This window comes from Mugil cephalus, chromosome 9 (genome assembly GCF_022458985.1).
Source record: "Mugil cephalus isolate CIBA_MC_2020 chromosome 9, CIBA_Mcephalus_1.1, whole genome shotgun sequence".
Taxonomy (NCBI): domain Eukaryota; kingdom Metazoa; phylum Chordata; class Actinopteri; order Mugiliformes; family Mugilidae; genus Mugil; species Mugil cephalus.
Window position 1 is genome coordinate 27,127,773 of NC_061778.1, and position 23,345 is coordinate 27,151,117.

At 38.3% G+C, this 23,345-nt stretch overlaps 1 protein-coding gene across 2 annotated transcripts in view; it reads right to left on the minus strand.

Annotated features, from left to right (window-relative positions):
• Positions 1–218: 218 nt before the first annotated feature.
• The window catches only part of pdgfd (platelet derived growth factor d), a 51,077-nt gene continuing 27,950 nt past the window's right edge, over positions 219–23,345 (minus strand). Inside the window, exons 4-7 of one of the 2 annotated variants that reach the window (XM_047593253.1) lie at positions 15,165–15,224; positions 13,473–13,689; positions 5,758–5,975; positions 219–3,038 (exon numbers count right to left, since the gene is read on the minus strand). In XM_047593253.1, coding sequence (XP_047449209.1) covers positions 2,904–3,038; positions 5,758–5,975; positions 13,473–13,689; positions 15,165–15,224 — 630 coding nt within the window. In that variant the 3' untranslated portion in view covers positions 219–2,903. The remainder of the gene's footprint in view (positions 3,039–5,757; positions 5,976–13,472; positions 13,690–15,164; positions 15,225–23,345) is intronic. The other variant, XM_047593254.1, reaches the window with a different exon arrangement.

The window sequence follows — 23,345 nt, forward strand, 5'->3', positions numbered from 1 at the left end:
ACATTTTGCCCAGCACTGTACATACGTAATTTGGCATAATTTACATAATTTTATATTTGAGGCAACATCTGATTCTAGCAACTTCTAATGGAGCTCTGTTAACTGTAAATTACTCCAACGATTCGGTCCAGTTTTTAGTTGACATGAAACTTTACCCATATGGATGGACTGGTGCTGACTCAATCAGAGCAGTGTGAAGGTGCTTCTGCAAAGGGATTGTGGAAGTATGTAATTAATAGACATTTTATTGCATCAGTGACTTTCAACTGATCTTAAAAGTATGTCAGTAGTTTGGTGAACTGAATGCCCTGACAGTTTATTTTGCATCTAAGGTATTTTTTTTTAATCTTCTTCTTCCTGTCCTCTTTGTGTTTGTCCTTTAAGCCATTAATCCTTATTACGTGAAATCCAATAAAGTCAAACATCTGATCAGTTCTGGTCAAAAAAAAGAAAAAAACTAAGCAGGCAGCAGTAATGCAAGAAATACTTCATTTATTTAAAAACAAAACAGCTGATACTTTTAACAAAACAATAGGGAAAGACACAATAAATTATTTAAGAAAAGCATACAGTTTTGTCATGAATATTTTTTTGTGAATACAGTAAGGCAGGTTGACTTTTGTTCATTAAAAGTAACAACTTTTCTCAGAGTTGAAAATATGTTCTTTCAATTGTCGTGAATAAACCAGTATGAGTTCTAAGGCTGCAACACGTGTGATTCTATTGTAAAGGGTTGGAATAAATCACAAAAGAGCTACGTGGAAAAAGAGGAATGTCAGTTCGGAACACAAAACAATGGACTGAAAATGGCAGCAAACTGGCAGGCACAGGATGCACACACGCACACACGCACACACGTGTTCAGTTCAGACACACGTTCAGTTCAGGCGTACAGATTTGCAGTTTATCATTTTGTCTATGAAATGCAGAGCATGATGTCTTTGATTGTCTTCTTTGCTGCAGTCTAAAACACCCAAATCTTATACATTACAAAAGCATTTTTTTATTTGACAGTCAAATAATCACTCAGCTAATTGTTTCATTTCAAAAAGGCTAATCACTGGTACACCAGCTATACATTTGGCAGCAAAACATCTTTGAAAATGACATGTTAGACGCTGAAAGTATGAAGAGTATTTTTCCAGTAGGCTGTCCTCTGTTACCAATCAAAGCACCAATTTTTCTGCAAGCTTTGTGTTTCAAAATGCACAGAAGAATAAGTGAAACTCACAGGAAAACAGAAGCATGAGCTTAACAGCAAAGTGGAGTTGCTTTTGTTACCATAAGTGGTGCACAACCTCACAGCCCGTACACATACTTGTAAATATGCTGCTGGTCATGTTTTGCTGACCAAGGAATCATACCAATGCCCCTTTTCTGTCTTTAGTACAATAAGTAGAATTTTCTCTGAATTTTCTCTAAACGAGTCGGAGCTCATGGATAGTGGGACTCAAAGAAGGTGATGAAGGACAGTTGGAGAATGCTGCTTTTTTTGTGTCTCACAGCTGGATCATGTAGGGAGCTAGGTGCAGTTAATGCTGCTGATTGTTTTGATAGCTACCTACTCATGCACACAACACATGTCTACTTGCTCGCACATCCCCTTGCCAACCATAGAGCTCTTACAGCGAGACTGGCAGGTACACACATTTAAGTATCACCTGCATTTTCATCAGAGACCAAGAACACTACTCCAGTCCTTAGATCTCTGCAGACTTACAGTGTCAGATTGTGATACATGAGAGCAGTTTCAAGAGTGTGGAAAAAAAAATGCCACAACTTGAAGGAGCTGATTGAAAGTGTTGAGCAAGCAGCAACCTTTTATGTGTTGCATCTTGAAACCGTCCTTTCACTCAGTGCTCACCCAGGACTGCTGGTAATTTGGAAATAGTTGGTTTGATTGTGCCCTATTCTGTTTGTCACCTGTCCTAAAAAAAACCTTCTGCTTCTCTTCCTGAGTCTCTCTCGTTTTCCTCTGTTGCACGTTCAAAGTCAGAGGTTCAATGATTATCAGCTGTAATGCCAGGAATGCTCAGGAAACTGGACACAACACAGCAGCCTTTTCTGACATCCTCTTTGATGTGAGTGAATGATGGAGGAAGAATGCAAAGGTATGTACATATAGAAATGATATATTAATATATCCAGACAGCAACATGTGCAAACAAGAGCAACCCTTAGGAAATTGTGTAACTATCGACAGTATTTATCATTTGGTAGCTGGAACATGTGTGTGTGTTTGTGGAGTGCAGATCTGGAAGCAGTTAATAGCCTAATTTCACAACAAGATAAAGTGTTATTTTGGTGTAAACGTCCTCCAACCCCTCTTTCTCACTCCGTCTGTCTCACATTCACTCATCTCAGCATGATTCCAGCAGAAGAACCATCTGAAGTTTCTAGAAGCAGTCTTATTTTTAACGCTAGGAAGCTGCAAATACATCCACATGAAACATGAGTAAAGGACTGTTCACATGTTTCAATCTAGTCAACTTGGCATCCAATAAAAAACTTTAATCACATGTTGTATACTTCTGTAAAACCTGAAAACCATTGTATTCCAGTGATTTTCAGCATTACGTTTTCAGCTAAGAAAACTTTAAACTCAAAGACAATTCCTCAGGAGCAAGCCCACATGAGATGTGGTCTAAACACCAGGTTCCAGAAAGTTAAATTAAAAAAATATTTATGCACTTACAACTTTTTGCCTGTGCGCATAAAAATGTAAGAGGTTTAACTGCTAGAACAAATGTCATTGTGTGTGATGCCTTATCAGTCAGTCGCCTTGTTCTTTGCCACATAAGTCTCAGTGCCGCTCTTATTATATGAAGTCCAATGCAAAAAACGGATTAAGAAAATAAAAATTAAAAAATCATTGATCAATGATTGAACTATTCCAGAGTGTCTCAGCGAGGAGGCTGGGAGGGACAAGCGCACTCGCACGTTTCGTGATGTGTGAGGAATATTTCATCAATGACCCAGCGCACACGTGGCCTCTGATAGTGCTGATAGAGAGTGGTTTCTGGAGCATACTTTAACACCTGGAGGAGACAAGAGCACAAGCAGTGAGGATGAAGACACTGAAAATGGAAAATAGTTCCTGGACTAGTTATTAGGCCTGAACATGCTTTACCAGCTTATTGTGGTTGAAGTGAACGATTATCTGTCTGAATATGAGGGAAAAGAAAAGGAGAAAGAGCATCAGGGACTCAGGAAAAAGAAACTCTGAAAACACTGAGGTGTATCTTATGTGTTCCAAAAACTTGAAGCCAGTGAGGTAACTCAAAATATAGATTAGATAGCAAAGGCAAGAATTTCTGACAATGTTATGTTATCGTGTGAAACTGAGGAAGTCACGATAAAACAATTCTTCATGACATCTTGACTTTTCCTTTCCAAATGTTAATATTTGTTTTTAGTATAACATTCATTGGGTAACGCTGAACTGAAGCCCTTCCAAGGACAGAAACATCCAGGTCATGTTGATGAGGGACTTGCTGTCTGCTCTGCACACTATGTAAGAAAACACACCATACATCCGGCTCTTCAAATAAAAATAAAAAGCTTTAGCCAAACAAAGCAGACACACACACACAGATTTCTAACGTTTGATTATTTTCCCTATGTCAAAAGACTTGCAAGTTGAGCCTTTAAGTCAGACCATAGAGGGGAGTCAAAGAGATCTTGTTAATGCAGAGAATCTATAAAAGTAATATAGATTTAATGTTATAATAAGATTTAGTGAATGTTTCGCTATAATGGACTTAACAGATGCCCACATTATTCACAGGTGCCACCTCTAATGTGAAAATAGAGTGGAAGTACAAATGGTTCCACAGCTGATGCAGTAATTTTGTTTTCCAACGCTCTGAAAGTGAGGCTGCCAATGATTTATGTCAGGACTTCCCAGCTATGAAACAATACTGTGAATAACATTGCGTTTCTTTTAGAAATGAAGTCACTGAAGAAACCTGTTACAGGTCTGTGATTACTGGCAAGGAGGAGAGAGAGGAGGGTGGAAGTCTCTCACAAACACACACAAAACACACATTCTGGCTGTTGCCGTCTTCATGTACATACAGACACACTGCACCTTTTTCATTCTCTCATAGGGTGACGCACACTCAAACACTACAACAATTATAACCCAAAATTCCACTTTTGTCTAAATTTTCATTGTGTGATTTTTAACAGTGAGAGAAAGCGAGAGGGTGAGAGCCCCGTGGACCAATAATGAAGCTATGCAAGAACAAAGACACAAAGAGATGAAGGGAAGTCAGAGAAAGGAATGAATGACAGGCTTAAAGGACAAGAATGGTACATTGCAAAGGGATAAATTGAAAATGGGAATTGGGAAGAATGAAAGGATGATGGAGGCCCAGAGAGAGGGGAACGGAGTGATAGAATGCTAACAATGCACTGAGCGATATGGAGAGACTGGCAAGGGAAGGACGGGGGCTGATGTAGGAACCAGGAGGAGGGAGGAAGGGAGAAAGCTAGTGGTGCATTGCTGCTTCATTGTTGATGCAGCTCCTGCCTCTGCACGCCCAATTTCTCCCTGCTTCTTCTTCTCTCTACATCTGATTTGCACCTTCTCCACTCTTTTACAACTCACTCTTTTTTCTTTTTTTTTTAAATGTCCACCACATGGATCTTAAATGTGGAGGAAATTTTGTGTATCAGAATTATGTTCGAATAAGCTTTCGCATCACTATTGAATGGTGTTACACGATTGGAAATATAGGAGGGAGGACATACAAACTCCTTGTACACACTTGCTGTGAGACATCAGTGCTGACCACTGTGCGGCCCCCGATTCGTCATTTAAATTATAATTCTTATGCAGATCAAAATATGCGTGCTGAACACCCCAATACACTAAGTCCATTTACTAACAAACTAACTACAACTAACTAACAAAAACATAACTGATGACAACATTCAGTTGGACATATGTCACCATGCTCACAGCTGATTTTGATTAAGATGCCATGTGCTAAATAAGTTTAAAGATCATTCTAAGAGAACATTTTTCATCCTCAACTGAATCAGTTCCTGTCTCACTTCATTTGTGTGACAGTTGGAACAGTACTGCCTCTCACACACCACGTGCCAAATGTGACATGAGACATTATGAAATACCTAAATAATAGAGAAGTAAAGTGTGTTTGAAAACTTAAAAGCCATTATGAATCAGACAGATTGAAATTTCATAATTTCTGATCATTTCTTTCACCAAATTATTTAAGATTCTATTAGTTAAGGTTAGGGTTATTGAAAGCTATGAATATCAGTGTACATCTTTGTACAGTTTATCAGGATTTTTTATTGTCAGTCAGCATGTCAGATATGTGAGCAAAAAAAGAGCTAGAGAAGTATATTGTATATTCATAATAGTTATAATATTGTATATTATGACTATATTATTCTTGCCAAATAGTAGTTTGAAGCTGCATGGTCTTGTGACTCTTGGATTACCTCTGCTGAGCATCCGTTTGTGTCTCAAAGCAAAGCAATGTAGGACATGCAAAGGTATAGAACATGTGCTATTAAATGACAATGTTAACTTACCATCCACTGAAAGTTAACTTTCAATGCTTTTGCCTTTTCTAAAAACGTCAGCAAACACATCACTACTCCTGAACATGAATTTTACACTTCAATACCACAGAGGGCAGAGTCCATATGGTCTCTTCTGATAAACACTTCAAACGTGACCTTGACAGAAAGTGTCATGTGTCTCCATGCTATAAAACCTACCTCGTGTAGTTTGACTGTTGTTTTTGAGGCCTGACAGGTACAGCCATTATTCCAGTTATAAGTTCCACAGCCGCAGTTGCCTCCGCAGCGTTTTACCAGGAGACATCGAGGGAAGAAGACAGCGTTGGTGGTCTTTAGCTCCTCGCGCAGGTTCACGGTGTAGTTACGAGGAGTACAGCTGTAGCGCCTGACGTCGTCGTTGAGACGGTTCAGATCGACTTGACAGAGAGAGAGAGAAACGGAGACAGAAAATAAGAACTTTGTTAGCCTTTGATGGGGTTTGGTCAACATCTTATCTTTTACTACTATTTGGTCTGTACTGCAGTATTTTACACTGCTCTTTGATAGTATTCAGAACACAAAGGCATCTCCTCATCATCTGGGTCCATTTTAACACAATAAACATTTGTGTGCGGGGAAGTGAGAGAAAAAGTGAACGAGTGAGGGAGTCAAAAGAGACATTTTCACTTAAGCTTCACTTAATAATGAATAAAAATGCACAGTGGAGACATGGACAGGAGAATGAAACAGAAGGAGGAGGTAAATATGACAAAGTGACTGTGATTCATACTAAAAATATGCTCAATACTGGCTGAATGGAAATGGTTGAGAGGTGGAGAGGCTATTAGCAACGAGGACAATGGCAATCGAATGCAGAGATGGGGGGAAGAGTGTAGGCAGTCTCTAAGATACAGGAAGAAGGAACATAAAGGACAGAAAAGAAGCAGTGGCCATTAATTGATTGCAGATTGAATGTATTGATCAGAGTACTTCTCCTTGTCATCACTTTGAAGAAAAATGACCTCTTTAGGACCAGCTGTAGTGTCTCAAAACTAATTTCAGGAGAAGCTAATGGATCATTTGAGAGGCTGGAGGGAAAATAGTCCTAAAGCACTGGTCCAGAGAGGGAAACCTTGGGTCATGTTTAAACTCTGTCTACATCAGTGCACTTCATCTGAGTAGGGGCAGTAGAAAACAATGATTTAGTGACTCTCCATAAGAACCTGGAGTCAAACTTGTAGGTGAATATTTAGTTTGGGTCTTGGAATTGTGTTAGGAAGAAAACTACAAGTGTCATCTGAATTTCTATGGGGAATGGACAAAAAATGTGATTTTAAAGGCCACCCAGCAAGACTGGAAGAATAAATGAGTCTATATAAATCTATATGTAAAAAGACATGAGAGAAACAAATGAAAAGACTGGGAAGAGGAGTAACAATCAGTGGTGGATTGACTGCTCTCTGACTGTGGTCATCAGCAGGCTAATAATCAATACACTGTCCATAACGAAGGTGGCAATTACCGGTACTGGTGGCCCTTTGCTTCGGTATATGCAACCGAGTGCTGAATAAAACTTTTATAATGTGGAAGTATTATGAACAAAATGTGGAAAAATTAACAAAAAAACAAAAAACAAAACAAACATATCCTACGACTATGAGACCAAGCCACAAAGAAAATGTCTCTAAAGTGGCCAGTGAGTAAAATTAGGGACCTGTTCCCCAGGTCCCTAACCCTAACCCTTTTTTTAAAAAAAGGGTCCTATGTTCTCCGGTCACATACAAAGCGGGGAACATAGGACCTGGGGAACATAGAGATGATCCCCTTTTTAACATGGAGGAAAATGGCATATAGGATTATTACACAGTAGTATATAGGTGGAAAATTTGCTACTTATTGATTATCAGTGGCCCATTAATTGGAGCACCCTAATATGCCATACCTAAGTGGAATAGTACAGTAAAATCCATCTCCACTGCTTGCACAAGTCACTTTTGGGAAAAGGCCACTTTCCAAAAGCAACATGAGAAGAAGAAATTTCTGAAGTGTTCTACTGTATGGCAGAATGTAACTGTAAGAAAGCACAGGTAGAGCGCATTAAAGACAGTAATGGTAAACTGAACCTGTTCCCACAGAATGGTCTGCACCACAGAAAGGAACAAGTCTGTAGCCATCCAGGGTCCTAACTGTGACTGGCAGTCTGTTGTGCATCATGCCTCTGCTCTCCATCCAGGAGACAATAGAATAACTGGAACACTCTACTCTGCCCCTCTGTAGCTCCAACACACTACTGTAGCACCAATACATAAGGCTGAAAGAAAAAGGGAACCCAGTTTGTGTATGATGATAATTTATACGATTGGGGGACTTACTTGGTTTATGGTTCATTCTCCAATAAGTAGCCCCTATATAGTTCAGACTATCTTTGGGTGCAATGGAATTTTTTTATTATTATTATTTTTTTTTTTTTTTTTACAGTTTTTCCCACATCATTGAGCACAATATACTTTTACGACCCAACACAAGCATAAAGGACTTGTCAAGATCAGTGAACTATAACAGTGCATCATAGTGAACTTGACTTGCATCCAGCTCTAGTGACCATTGCCACAGTGTGACAAGGAGGAAAAGTCAAAGTCATCCAACCAAAAGACAATTATGTACATCATCTTAGCATAATAATAAATCTGTTTGTTTTAATATATTATGTTTGTTTGAGAGAGAGCAAGAGGGACCTGCTGTCAATAGAAACCTCCTGCTACTGATAATCAATAAGCAATTGTTTGTAAAAACAAATCTTTCATGTCAGCTATTGGAAACCCAATGAAAAATGAACAACAGCAAATAGATATAAGTAATTGCAAAGATATTACTGGAAATATAACTTATTACAGAGTTAGCAAAGCTTTGTTAGCAGTTCAGGTAACCCTACCTGTGGTGCAGCGGCAGGAAGCTTGACAGATCATGGCATTATTGAGTGATACTAACGCCACGCAGTGGGAAAATCAAATAGAGAAAGGAGTAGGACGATCAGAGAGCAAGAGAGGTAAAGATAGATGGTGTAGTATTTATACAAGAAGCCTTGCTTACAGTTCCATCTAAGTGTTCAAATTGCCCATATTTTATGTCTTTGCAAGCCGTTTCAGTAACATGGCAAGATGACAGGAATTAAGATCTAACACATGTGGAATAAAGAAAAGAATCGCAAAAAATTAAAGCTTCTCTATGTGCATGTGATAGAAGCTGACTGTGTTTGCTTGCTCCCCTAACAGCCCTGCAATTTGTCTTAGTGTCAGTTGCCGTGCGCACATCTGCTTTAAACGTGAAATGGATTATGCCTGCATTTGTGTGCATATTAACAGGTTAAGTGAGGATTCTGATTTAAACACTGTGTCAATGTCAAATTCATTTTGGCAGACAGGCAGTATGATGATGTAAAAATTAGTTCACACATGCTTGTTCGAATAAACCTGGTTAAATTTACTTCACCAATTTTTTTTCCAATAACAAAGAACTGTCAAGTATAACCTGGTTTGAAGAGTAATGGAGTTCTGACATGACCCAATAATTACAGCTACAGATGAAAATGTAAAGTGATAGACTGCTCCAATGTCAAAAAATAAATAAAAAATAAAAATACTTAGGCACTAACAGTCAACAATCATTTGCCTTAGTAGAAGTAGAAATCAGTAGTAGAAATCTCATACGGCTGATGAAATATGAATAAATCTGCAAATGCAAATCTACTTTTCAGAGTATTGTATAGTCTAGGACTAAACGACACTACATGTGCAGAAGTTCAATTATGTTTTCATAATTTGTATACGATAATACATTTCTTAACACTTGCACTTGCACATTTCTTAACAGTTAACACAAACAATTTTAACTGTTCAGACTGGACCACACGTGATCTGGATCTATAATTGGCAGAATCTGGTCTGTCTTCTATACACACTATAAAATAATCTGATAAGAAGTCACATTCATAATGTCAAAATCAAAAAATGTCTATGTCTTATGATTACTCTAGGTGCTCTGGAAATTGTCATGCAGTACATGTACAGTGGTTATCCAGGAACACATAGAGAAATGCACTGCTGCTGACATATCAAGGGTTTTCCGCCTCCTGTCAGCACCTGCCTTAAGACGTAACATCAAGGAGCGAATAGCAAGCATTAACAATCAATCTCATTATCTAGGACTTCAAACTAGACCCTTCATTCTGCTGTTCTTAATTATCTCTGCTCATAGTCAAATAATAGAAAGACTTTTTTCTAGCCTCTCCATTTGTAAAATAAACAAATAAATAAATAATAAAAAAATAAAAAAAACGGGGGTGACAGTGAACCTATCATTCCTGCTTTGCACAGGCTGCGCTCAGGGTTTCTTATGCAGTGAGCGTGTAGATGTGTGTGCTTGCAGAGCTGAGTGTGTGTCTGTTCAAGAGTAATCTCAGAAAAGCAGTGGTAAGGAACCACCTCAACATGTAGAGGGAAGTACAGAGAAAGACTGACAATGGCTGTAGCAAAGGAACCAACATGAAAAACACACAGTGTACATGTGTGTGTGTGTAAACTCTACAGACTGTAAACTTCTTTGATTTCTGAGCATTATTAGGACTTCATTTGAACGTATTCATGAGTGAAGAAGAATGTGCACAGGTTGCTAAAAAGTATGCCAATTAATATCATCTCCAGGCTTGCTGTTCTTCACAAGAACAAAGGTGGGTGTCAGCCATTGTGTATGTCTTAATGAAAACAAAGTCAGGCTGCTGACTGTGGCAGATTTCTGCTCTGCTACACAGGTTAAATTTCCAATTAAACAGAGCTTCACTGGTGTACCAAGGAGCAGCTGCACCTCTGCAGTTCTAAGTAGTACTACAAAATGCACAAACCCCCTTTCCCTTGTACAGAGACCTCTGATGCCGGCCAAGCACACACATGAACTGATAAATAGAGATGGATTTGCTGTCAAGCACAAATATTTACTAAGGAACAGGAGAGCCCTCGGGTAGATAGAAAGGGTGCACAGGAGAGATACAAAGGCGCAGGTGAATGAGATGGGATCAGAAGTCTACTGCATGCTTGAATGCTTTTATTCAGATGCACACACATGAACACACTCCATCACAGTGTGTGTGATCACCATATTAATTTTCATATCTGTTGAAACACATCTGTTCTAGCTGTGCATCTTAAGGACAAAACCTATTGCCTCTGTGACTCCAGGTCTTTGGCACTGACTTCACAGTAAAGGACCCTTAACTGGTCCTGTCTCGCCTTGAATCTGTCACTGACTCCCTATGAAACCCACCACAGGGCAAACTGCTTATCTGATGACACAACAACTCATTTTTTTGTGTGTTTCTGTGTAGAAAAAATAAATGCATTATAAAGTAAAAAAAAGAAAGAAAGAAAGAAAGAAAGAAAGAAAGAAAGAAAGAAAGAAAGAAAGAAAGAAAGATGTTCCCCAAAAATGATCAGAATTCTCTTTTCTTTGTTTCCAATTCTATGCATAGAGAAATTCAACCATAACAAACTAATTATTTTCTAGCATTCTGCTTTATTTGACACAGGAAAGAGTGATTACAGCTAAATCTGAACCTCCTCCTTACCATTTGTAATTGTCTGTCACCTGTGTGAAACAGCAATGGCACTCCATCACAGTGTTAAAGCCCTAACTGATTGCCTTTAAATGACAGAGCTGTTGACGTTTTCCTCTGCACTGTCTTGGTCAGTGCAAGGCTCCACTTGACTACAGGCTACGTGAGTTACCAAAGACTGCAGGGAGATACTGTGAATGCTGCAAAGTTATTGAGAATCGCCATCTGCACAACAATAAAATGGGATGAGTAGATCATGGCTTTCATTGCCCCTAAATTAACTCTGAATTATCCAGTACTAAAGCATGTTACTATGTCTCATGCTGCACTGTGAAACACAGCTCCATTATAGGCTCTTCTTTACCAAGGAAAATATCAAAACCAATAATCACTGCTGCAAATTGTTCTCCTGATAATTCAGAAAGATACTAAATAAACTATTTTGTATCTCTGAACAATCTATATGATATCAAAGAAATCAAAGCTGATTTTTGGATAAAATGTAGCGTACATCGTAAACATACTTAAATGACTCTTTAAATGAACTGATATCAACGGCTCTGAATCAAAAAAATTATAGCCAGTTGTTGGCATAGGCCATGTAGGGTGCCACCTGCAGGAGGAGGCACTAAAGCAAGAAAGAAAAACTGTTAAATAAATAAATTAAATTAAACAACAAAAAATTAAAAGATACAGAAAAAATAAAGAACAATGACCACCATGTTGTTTCTCATTATTTGTCCTAGCCCTGAGCCTTTCATGCACCACGCACTGTGGAAGAGGGGGATGGGCCGAGTTATCGCGCACATCTCAGGTAGTGGTTTCTATTTACAGACGATGTATTTGTCATATTGGTATTGTCAGCATGAAAAGGCCGTCCAAGCCCTCAGGTGCTGCTTTCAGAAAGACAAGGAAAGTGGTCCCACTGTAGAGGTATGTCGTCTTTTCGAACATTAAATTGAACGTGACTTTTCATTTGTACTAGGTAGAGGCTAGCTAAGTTGCAATAAAGCAAAGGTGCCCAACAAGTATAAATCTTGAGGTCTAGGTAGGTATCATTTGATGATACCATAGATGACTTTGCTGCAAGGAAATCCAGATGTGTACAGTTTTACAAACCATAATCTCGTTTAGGGCACCAAAATGGCTAGAGCAAGCTCTGCCTCATATTGTTTGAGTCTGGACCAAAAAGTTGCACCAGAACACATTGTTCAAAAGGTGAAACTTAAACTGCTACTTTTCAGCTATGAGCCTGGGAACCTAGGAAGAGCTGCAAATGGTTGTGCAGAGCTGGTCTCTCCTAAATCATGCTGATCAGTTGGTCTATGGTGTAATTAATTAATTAATTAAACAAAAATGAAAATGTCTATGCTTCACTAATATAGAAATAGAGTATATGGAGAGGTCGCAGGTACTGATAAGTAACAGAGATGATGTACACCAGCCACTTTATTAGGTACATCTTGCTAGTAAAAGTTTGGACCTTTTGCCTACAGAACTGCCTTAATTCTTCGTGGCATACTTTCAACAAGGTGTTGGAGACATTCCTCATAGAATTTAGTCCATATTGACATGATGGCATCACGCAGTTGCTGCAGATTTGTCATCTGCACATCTATGATGAAAATCTCCCATTCCACCACATGCCAAAGGTGCTCTACTGGATTGAGATCTGGTGACTGTGGAGGCCAGTGGAGTACAGTGAACTCATTGTCATGTTCAAGAAACCAGTTTGAGATGATGTAAGCTTTGTGACATTTAGCCCATCTTCTTCAAGGTTGGACGTGTTGTGCATTCAGAGATGGTATTCTGCATTACTTGGTTGTAACCAGTGGTTATTTGAGTTATTGTTGCCTTTCTATCATCTCCAACCAGTCTGTCCATTCTCCTCTGACCTCTCACATCAACAAGACATTTTTGTCCACACAATTGACAGTCACTGGATATTTTCTCTTTTTTGGACCATTCTCTGTAAACCCTAGAGATGGTTGTGCGTGAAAATCCCAGTAGATCAGCAGTTTCTGAAATACTCAGATCAGCCCATCTGGCACCAACAACCAACCATAACACGTTCAAAGTCACTTAAATCCTCCTTCCCCATTCTGATGCACGGTTTGAATTTCAGCAAGTTGTCTTGATCACCTCTACATGAATAAATGCATTAAATTGCAGCCATGTGATTGGCTGATTAGCTATTTGTAATAACAAGCAGGTGGTCAGTGAGTTTATGTTTATATTTATATATAATTCACATGTCTTTCTGAGTGTGATACAGAACGCTTCAGGACTCACATGGCTTGTAAAACTTGGGTACTACAGTCTATCTTACCTTTGTTATGTCTGCTTGCCAGATGATAGGCCCTGGATCTATAATGTATGTGTGTATATGTATAGATGCTGTCCAGGTCCTGCCTCCAGGTGTGTGGGTTCAGGGATCTGAGAAGCTGTTCGACAGTGTCAAAGGCAGCTATGGTTCTGTCTAAATCCTCCAGCGTGAAGGAGGCCTGCACTGTGACTGCAGTTGACATCTTCCCTCCAGCGCTGTCCTGAGAGCAAAAGCAAGAGCAAAGGGTCAAAAGATAAAGACACATGTAAACCTATCCTAAATTCAGCTATTAGCCATCATCTAAATCAAAATTACCAGGTCCTTCTTAGTGTGGTCACTTTATTCTCTCGTCCACTGCAGCACAGAACTGTCTAGTCCCATTGAAAGGATTACTAGCTATTCGCTGTACGCATTTTGAGTTTGTTGTGAATCACATGGCTGTGCTGCATATTGCTTTAAGATTTCAGTACTTTAATAGTACAGTAAATATTTATACACATACAGTATGTTGCTGTTGAGCCGTTTATTATGATAGAAATACTGCATACTTCATCACAAATAGATAGACAATAAAAACTTCTTTTCTCACACAGATAATTCTCGAATGACTACAGCTCTCCCAGCTCTAGATTATTCATCTAGATAGAAGGCATCTGAAACCAAATTCTTATGACATAAAGGCCTAATAGAGCAGTGTGTGAGGTGCCATAACCAGCAATGACTTTCACACAGGTCAAAGAGTAAGTATTGAGAAGGTTTCAACAGCTCATGGAGGAGACTTGAAATAACATTTGAACAGAACTGCTCAGAGACTTTACATTTATTCATATTTATTGGAAGAATCTAAATAAAGCCACTCAGTCCAAGTACAATATATTTTTAGTAGAAATTCGTACTAAAAATGAGATGAGACTTATCACACAAAAGCACTACTATTAATATAAAAGCTCCAAAGCATTATATTTAAAATAACCATCGTCATTATGATTTGTATGTACTTTGTTAAAAAGCTCAAGATACAGATCTTTATCATTTATCTGTGAATAGTGTTAATGCTCAGTAATATTAAATATGTGTATGTAAAACCATAAATGACTGAAGAAACTGAGTGGAGTCAAGTCAAGCCAGCATCATGCAGCCACTTACATACAGTATAACTAGTATCAATCATACTTACATACATTAAACTTATATAGAGCTCATCGCACACTAATTATTATGATCACATATGTCAATGAACTCCATTGCTCTTAAGCACACGACACAAATTGTACTGATTACATGTATTTATAAAAACATTAGTCTACGGAAGCATGTTAATTTATATTCTGAACATCATGCATAATAAATGGAGTACATGCATGCATGAATGTATTTTGTGTGGGTGTTTGCTGGCATATGCAAATGGCCCATATGTCATAATAGCCATTATTCCTTACTTATGAATACACTTATGTGGGAGATGACATGGTTGGAAGGCAGGTAACAGTGATTAAAACTGCTTTGAAGGACAAAGCTGATGTTTTATTTAGCAAAAAACAAAACAAAAAAAAACTTCGTTGTCATTTTGAAATAAAAACTATATGATCCCAATGGTGACAAACAAAGAAATGTAGGCCTGGCTGCTCGATTTCAATTTTAGGATTTGAACTCATGAAGTATGTGTCTGTGTTTGTATGTGTGTTCATGACTCACCGACATGGTCATTGTAACATCCTCCCAGTTGTTGCTGGATGCAGGCAGAGGAGAGTCATACTGCAGACATTGAAAAGAGAAATGAGTTGAGCAGATGCTGGATAGAAAAACACACAAAAGACAAATACAATGTATTAATAATGAATGAAAATTTGTGTCTTATGAAGGTGATTTGGTGCCTTAATACATTCCTGTCATGGTGGGGTAAAAGCAGCTTGATTATGATTGATTAAGGCCATGAAGTAAAACAAAACTGGTGCAAATAACTTCCAGAGAAATATATATATATATATATATAAATTGGACAGAACAAAAAAAAAGCCCAAACATTTTTCTTGTGTTGAGATGTTGGCACATCAATAAGTGGAGGCTCTATTAATGTTTAATTAATATGTTTAGCCATGTGAATATCAGTTCCTAACAATGTTAAGTTTGATTCAGGTTGATTCAACTGAGCAAGGTCAGGTTAGAACAAGTAGGAACCTTCAGGGATGTAAAAATGAAGCAGCTGAGGAAGTGCCAAAATTGCCATTCCAATAATGGCTCTTGAGGCCAGCTTTGAAAGGAATCAATCCCCATAGATCTCCATGTTCTAAACTTTGCAGCAGAAATAAACATGCTTCCAGTCTGGTACTAACTGGTTTGGTCTCCATAGCTTATTTTTCCCTTCATGAGAACTACATGGTGAATTTCAATGTAACTAACCTGCGATACTGCATTAAGGCTTAAAACTATGCATAATGTTAACCATCCCTGAAAGATGACTTCTTATTTACTTTTTTATTGTTAATGTAGTTTACAATTATCATAACCTAAGCCCAAGTGTGGCACAGTAAGTTTTTTAAACTCATTCATCTACCCCACAATACCACACATCCACTGCATAAGCATTAGATCATTCTGGTCTTTGTGGAAAACAATTTTTGAGTAAAAGATTTGCATGTGTTCCAAAACAAAAACACTATAAGATTGCATTTTTGCTACTTTTTTTTTCTCCCACCCTTAGTAAGACCCTCTGCCATATTGCACATATTTTCCAATTTACCCATGATGTGTTATTCCTATTGTTTCTACAAAATAGTTACTGTCAGCGGTGATTGAGGCAACCAAACCCATATGTAAAGGTTTAGAAGTAGACCATGATTGCCAGATGCTAAATGTTCCCATCTATCAGTTCAGTGTTATTACATCTTTAACTTTTGAAATATTCGCCCTTAAACATGACTTGAAAGGTTTGGGGGTGGAGCAAATGTCCCATGTTTCCCAAGATATTCAGGAGTCTGCCTGTCGAGCTGATAGACTGTCAGTGTGTCAGCAAAACCCTAAAAAGGAATTCCCAATGAAGCTGGTCAGAGCATGCCTTTGGATAAGTACATGTGTGCTAAAGTGTGTGTGTGAGAGAGAGCACACTCTGGTCAAAGCATGTCTACGTGATAAACTCATCTGACTGACATATTTGGCCTACATTTGCACATTATTTGTGTTTCTCTCTCTCTTTTCCTTATACACACACATGCATACACATGTGTAGACACACACACACTCTCTCTCTGGGACCACTCTTTATGCACACATACAATCTCACCGCCTATCAAAGCCCTCCTGGAAAACAGTCTTAAATACCATCTCTGCTCAATGTGGTACAGTAAATCTGTCTTAACCACACTTTGTTTTTAGGTTTTTGTTTTACGGCCTTTTCATAAATGTGCTCATACACATAAAAGCACATCTGAAGTTGCTGCGATTGAGGATGGTTTCGAGAAGGTTTCCTGTAAGAGCATGCATGTGTCTGTACTTGCATTACTCACGTTGTTGGAACATAAATCACATAAAAAATGTGAGTGTGAAGACGCGGTTTAACATTGAGGAAAAGTATAATTTCAAGTATCAGGTCAGCACTGGGGGTAGGAAAGTGGTTATGGGTTGGGTAAAATTGTAGGAAATGAATTTAAGTCAATAAAATGGCCTCTGATGTAATGGAAAGCGTGTGTGTGTGTGTGTGTGTGTGTGTGTGTGTGTGAGTGAGTGAGTGAGTGAGTGAGTGAGTGAGTGAGTGAGTGAGTGAGTGAGTGAGTGAGTGAGTGAGTGAGCAAATGCATGTTTAGGCATTCCTTGTCCCGTTTCCTTTAAAGATCAAATGCATATACTGCTTGAAAATGTTACTCTGAAGTAGATTAGTATTGTGTTTTAATCATGAGGCAATTAAAAAGTATAATAAACTGCTCTATTAGGTCTGGTTCATTTGATGTTTCTTCTGTTTTACATGCAGCTCAAAAAGGGGAAGCCACATTCAGTAGACTGACTTGTACATTCTGCATTTGTGGAGTGATAGCAAGTCAAACACAATAATATTATGTTTTATGGTGTCAGAATCAGAAGAACGTGAAGAAATACGATGGAAATTGCATTTTTAGACTGACTTGGGATCAATCATTTCACTGTCAGAAATTCAACATTGCTTTGTGTTTAATCCTGTTTAAATATATGGTATTGCAGTTACAAAGTTATCACATTTTATTTACAAAAACAAATAACTTCCAGCGGATAGTTGATTTCTTGAAGTCTGTAGTTAGGATCCCATCTTATTTCTCATAATCTTTGAACCTTCATTCTACATACAAACAACCAAGTGGTCTCAGTCTGATGTTTAGTCTGTATCAGACTTTGATTGAGAGCTTGACAAGTGCGAATGAACTGATCCCAATGGACAAACGCACCACAGTTGACAGCACCCCAGTTAATGATGCTCACACTCACTGACTGAATGCTTAATCTCGTTTGGTTAACACATGGGAACACATGCAGAAACGTTTGGTGCTCAAGTTATCAACCATAGGTTGTGTGAACACTAGTGCTAGAATGTACAGAAGATTCAGTGGGAAATGTAATGGCACAGCATTCTTCCCACATTATCCTCAGAAATACTGTTTTATAAAATACAAAGGACACACAACCTCAACCAAGGGCAGCAAAATTATTGGAAAAAGTAGAAGAAAAAAATATGTAAATATATCTAAATTTTGGATTTTGTGCTTGCTCAATAAAGAAAATCAGAGGATGTAAATTAAACTCCCTATACATGTCATGTAGCAACAGTGAGAAAAGCAACACATAAAAACCAGTTGGGAGGACACACACACGCAGAGCATTTGTCAGCTTGGTAAAACCAGCTCATTTTGTAGGTGAACTGTTGAATTGTATGATTTATGAAACAATATTTATTATACAGGCAAAATGTAATATTTCAAGCAGTATTGCCATATTTATTGGTGTTGAGGGAGTTAATACTTATTTACAGTTGAAATATAGTGGAAGGGACATCAGGGAGCTGCCCTTTTCAACCTCCATTTTGTACAGTTGGACACTGGAGCAGCTGAGGATTAAGTGTGTGGTAGATGGCGAAGAAGGCGAGAGCGTTTCCCTGTCGACTTTTACCACACATGAGCGGTTATCCCACTTACAGCTGGAGGACATTTGAGCTAGTGGATAAATCACACTGACAACATTAAGGCTGTCTTATTTATTTTTAGAGATTTTTTTCTCTTAAATCCTCCATCTTCTAATGTAGCATTGACATTAAATGATATATTTTCCTAAAAGTACATTTTATTTTATAATCAGGTGTGATGTTTTGTATGGGTCACACACAATCAAACTAAGTGGAATAATTATTTTACTTACTTTACTTTTAAAAAAGAAAAAAAAGAGCTGATTTACATCAATAAGGAAACATAATATGTTTCGGCTTCAATGGCTTCATCCAGGTTCATATTTCTTGGACTCTGGACTGGAAGTACACATATTAAATGACTCATTGTGATTCTGCAAGGTCATTTGGATTGAATTATTTCCATTTAGACAGCAACACTAGCCAGCACTAAAAAAAAAAAAAAAAAAAAATAGCCTCCCTTGTATTATCTCAGACAATAAGATTTATGTTTTAAAGCCAGCCAGATTTTTGTTCACATTGGGTATGAAGAGACAGATCAGTGCACTCATATGCATCTTTTTGAGAAGCGAGAGATATCTCATTGCTTCATGCTTCATTTGAATCTAACAAGATTTGAAAAGGATCAAAGACCAATTTTTGGAGAAAACAGTGACATGAATATGGAGTAAGGATTCTGATTGCAGTGCAGCCTGCAGGGTTTTTTTTTAAAAAAAATATTTTTTGGTTGTGTTCAGACATAAAGGTCAGTACAGGTTCCAACAGAGGGTACACACGTGATGTCACAGAACGCAAAGTCACTGTGGTTATAGCCACCGAGTTGCAAAAAGTGACAGCTGAGCATGGAGATTAGCAGCATTAGTATGAATCGTAGGCTTTAAAACCAACTAAATTGTAAAATTAATTTTAAAAAACTGTGAAGAGCTTGTGTGCTTGACTGTACCAACAGATTTGAAAAGCAGTCGGAGATATATTTTTACAGATGTTCCTACTACCAAAGAGAAGAGAAGTAAATGGGTCGCTGCATTACGAAGAAACAACTGGAATCCAGACGCTGAAATCTGGTTTTGTGGCTCTCATCTAGTGTCAGTAATATTAATTTATGCTGTATTTTTTGATGAAGTCATAACTAAAGTTACTTCTTCAGTTACGTTCTGGGGGACTGTCAGATAAATTTGTCGATGTTGTTGTTTTGACGTAGTTACGGCTGACAGTAACTATTTCAGTTCCAACAATAAATACAACAATAAACAGAATATTTGGTATGACACAGTATGGCTGTTAACGTTAGCATCTTTTATTTAGCTACATTTATCATAATTAAAATGACCTTAAACTAATTTAAACTAACTGAAACTGAGGCCAGTCCTTTTTTCATGTGGATCATTGTCGAGCCCAACTGTCTTTAATTTGATCTGATAATCCTCATTTTTCCAGGTCCCCCTGTATTTACGGCTACGATTCACCATGTTTTTGCCACTCAGGGGGGTGGGGACCAGTGGGCAGTGACATCAGTGCATACCCTCTATTCAAAAGCTATCCAACTGTGTATCCAATATGCAGGAATTATTATTATTATTTGCTTTTTCTGTTGCTGCTCCTAAACTGTGGAACAATCTACCACTGCACATCAGACCAGCCCCCTCACTGTACACTTTTAAAACTCATCTTAAAACCCATTTTTATTCCTTGACGTTCAGTCCAGTATGAGAGTCAGCCCTTGTTTGGTGCTTTTAATGCTCTCTATTATTATTATTGTTCTTATTGTTTTAATGTTTTATTGTTTCATTACTTTTAATCCTTTTATGTCTTATGCTCTTATTTTACCCATGTACAGCACCTCGTCTCGGCTGTAGCCGTTGTTTAAAGTGCTATGTAAACAAAGTGAAGTTGAGTTGAGTTGATATTATTAATTATTATTATTATATATACATATAGAAAAAATCTGAAATCCAGTCAATGTGATTAAATCTCATTTACCACACAGTACACAGTTTAATCTACATTTAGCTATATTGTGGACATCTCCTTTAACTGCATCTGTCACACCGTGGTGAGGGCGTCTTGTCTTGGGGTTGTTCTGTCCTGTCATTTCCTGTTTTATTTTGAAAAGTAACGCTCCTCTCGTTTCAGGTCACTTGCCCTTTCTCATGTGTCACAAGTCTGATTGTCTTCCCTGATTCCTGATTGTGTCCACCTGTCCCCTATTTCCCTCCATGTGTTTAAGTAGTCTGCGTTCCCCTTGTCTTGTGCCAGAGTGTTGTCGTCGTCAACTTATTCTCGTGCCTTGCTTCATGTTTTCAACCAAAGAATTTCCAAGTAAGCCTGTGAATCCTCTCGGAGAAATAGTTTTTGTTTGTCTAGTCCTTTCTTAGTTATTTCCTCAGTTCTGAGGTTTCCTCCATTCGGAGTGTTTTGTTTTTAATTAGTGATTTGTTTCTTCGATTTGTATTTCCTCCTTTTGGAGAGTTTTTGTTTTCACTGATTAGAATTACGTCCAGGAATTTTTGTGGCCATTTGTTTGTCCCTCTGTGAGGGATCTCTGAACATTCCAATTAAACCCCCTTTGTCATCTCTGCATACTGAGTCCTGAGTTCTGCTTCGAGTCCCGGCCTGATAGCATCTGATTTATCAGCATCCCTTCTCAAGGCTTGAGGGTGAAATGTTTGTTAAATTTATGCCACTTATTTCTCGTATTCAGAAAGGTTTAGATATGCAACAAAAACTACAACAAAAGAAGTCTACAGAAAGACATCTGGCACAAATGCAGCAGTATGGGGCCCCTCCTATTAACAAGCAGCCGTGTACTGTAATTGCTCATGCATTTTGCAGTTTAGGGTTGTCCGTTTTAGTTCAGAGAACAAATTTTTCTTAGGTCAACAATGAGAGTGTGCTAAAAAACCCTTTTGCATTAGAGCTACAGCTCCAAGATATGTGGCTATGGAACAATATCTTTGGAGACCTACACCTGGTTGCACCCAAGCTGCTCCCGCACTCAACCGTTCATCTTACATGGAACATATACTGTACATGTGTTTCTATTTTAATCAATCCATCTTTCAACACAGGCAGCTTGTATTTCTTGCACAATGCCCCCATAAATGCAAATGTGAAGTATGTTATCATGCTTTCATTCCATTTTCCCACATTTTATAAACTTGTCTGGACAAAATGATTGGTGCTTCAGCTGCCCAGCACTCTGTAGAGTACTGGTGCTCTGCTGACATGCTGCTCTTTCTTTGTAGACATGTTGTTAGGTCCAACATATGAGAAACCTAAAGCAACTGGGAAGACTTTTTTTTCAGACAGACACAGATACTTGGATAAAGCATTTGGAGAGATTTTAAAAAATAGCTGCAGTTTAATAGTAAAATTACCTTTTTGTTTTGGGCCTTTTTAGCTCTTTGTTCTCTACCTTTACCTTTAGTTTTTTTATCTAGTCCACCTCAGTCTACTACTTATTACTCACTACCTTGCATCTTCCTTTCTCTGTCTCTTTTTGTCTCTCTTCGTTCAGGTTGTTTTAGTCATTAGTTGACATGCTGATACCATCTCAGACACCTGTTCTCTCCTTCCAATGCTGCTTCTTTTCATTCTCCCTCTGCCTCTTTCAGTCTCCCTGTTCCTCCTTTCCTCTCTCTGCCTCCTCTCCTCCTCCCTCTTATCTGTTCGACAGGTCTGGAGAGAACAAATTAGACCTGCTAAATTAAGCCACACACGGAGTGTCAGTATAGCTGTAAGGAAGCGATGTGCATGTATGAAAGACATAAACACACAACTCTGAAAAATGGATATAACTGATCAAACAAGATAAGCCCCAAGACTTGGATTCTGTTTAAAATGTAGGGAGATGATTATTTGACCAGAAGAGAAATAACAAAGGTTGAGGAGAAGGAACGACAGGGAAAAGCAGCAAGAGTCTGTGAGGCAGAGATAAGAAAGCTGTTTGTGGTTTACGCAGTGTTGAAAAGTAAGTAGGTAATTTCAGCAACTACTCTATTATGAGGCACTTTTAGTTTTTTTGTCATTATGTGAATTTGCTGTGTAGTGGATTTTATTCAGGTAGTTAAGGGCTCATTTAACTCAAATACCTGTGACCTACTGTAACCGCAGATTCTGTATAATCCTCTAAGAGCTGTTAATGTACATTTTACACATTTTATGGCTGGGAGAGTTTTCTACAAAGACAGGCTGTATAGACTTGGGTACATCTTACAAAATCAATCTTATTAAATGTAATATCTAAGTGAAGGATCATCAGGAAATATAATATCTCTGTCTCCATCTCTCCCTTTATGTCTTGGTCTTTATTCCATCTGTGCTCATACCACATTTTTTCCTTTTTTTGTTCAGTAATAAGCAGCGGCACCAGTTTGCCCCACTCTGTGATATTGTGTCTTTCCCGTCTCCTTTCTCTGTTCTCATAAACGAGGAATCCAGGAACGTCTTTAAATACCTCCCGGTCTCTGCTGCTCTTTCTCTGCCCCTTTCTCCTTTGATTATAGGATGGGAGAACATCTTCAAATCAGAGTCTGTCTCCTTCTTCTCCCATTTTCTTGACAGAATGTCAAAGCTAATCTCCTTATCCATGACAGCCTTTAAGAGAACACCTCCCTCCTCTAGCAGGTATCCCTCCATATCTGCTCTACTGTTGAACAGACTTGTGGGAAAAGAACAGTTGGCTAATACATATTGGCATTTAACTGACAACATTAGCAGATCCTCCCTTCCCT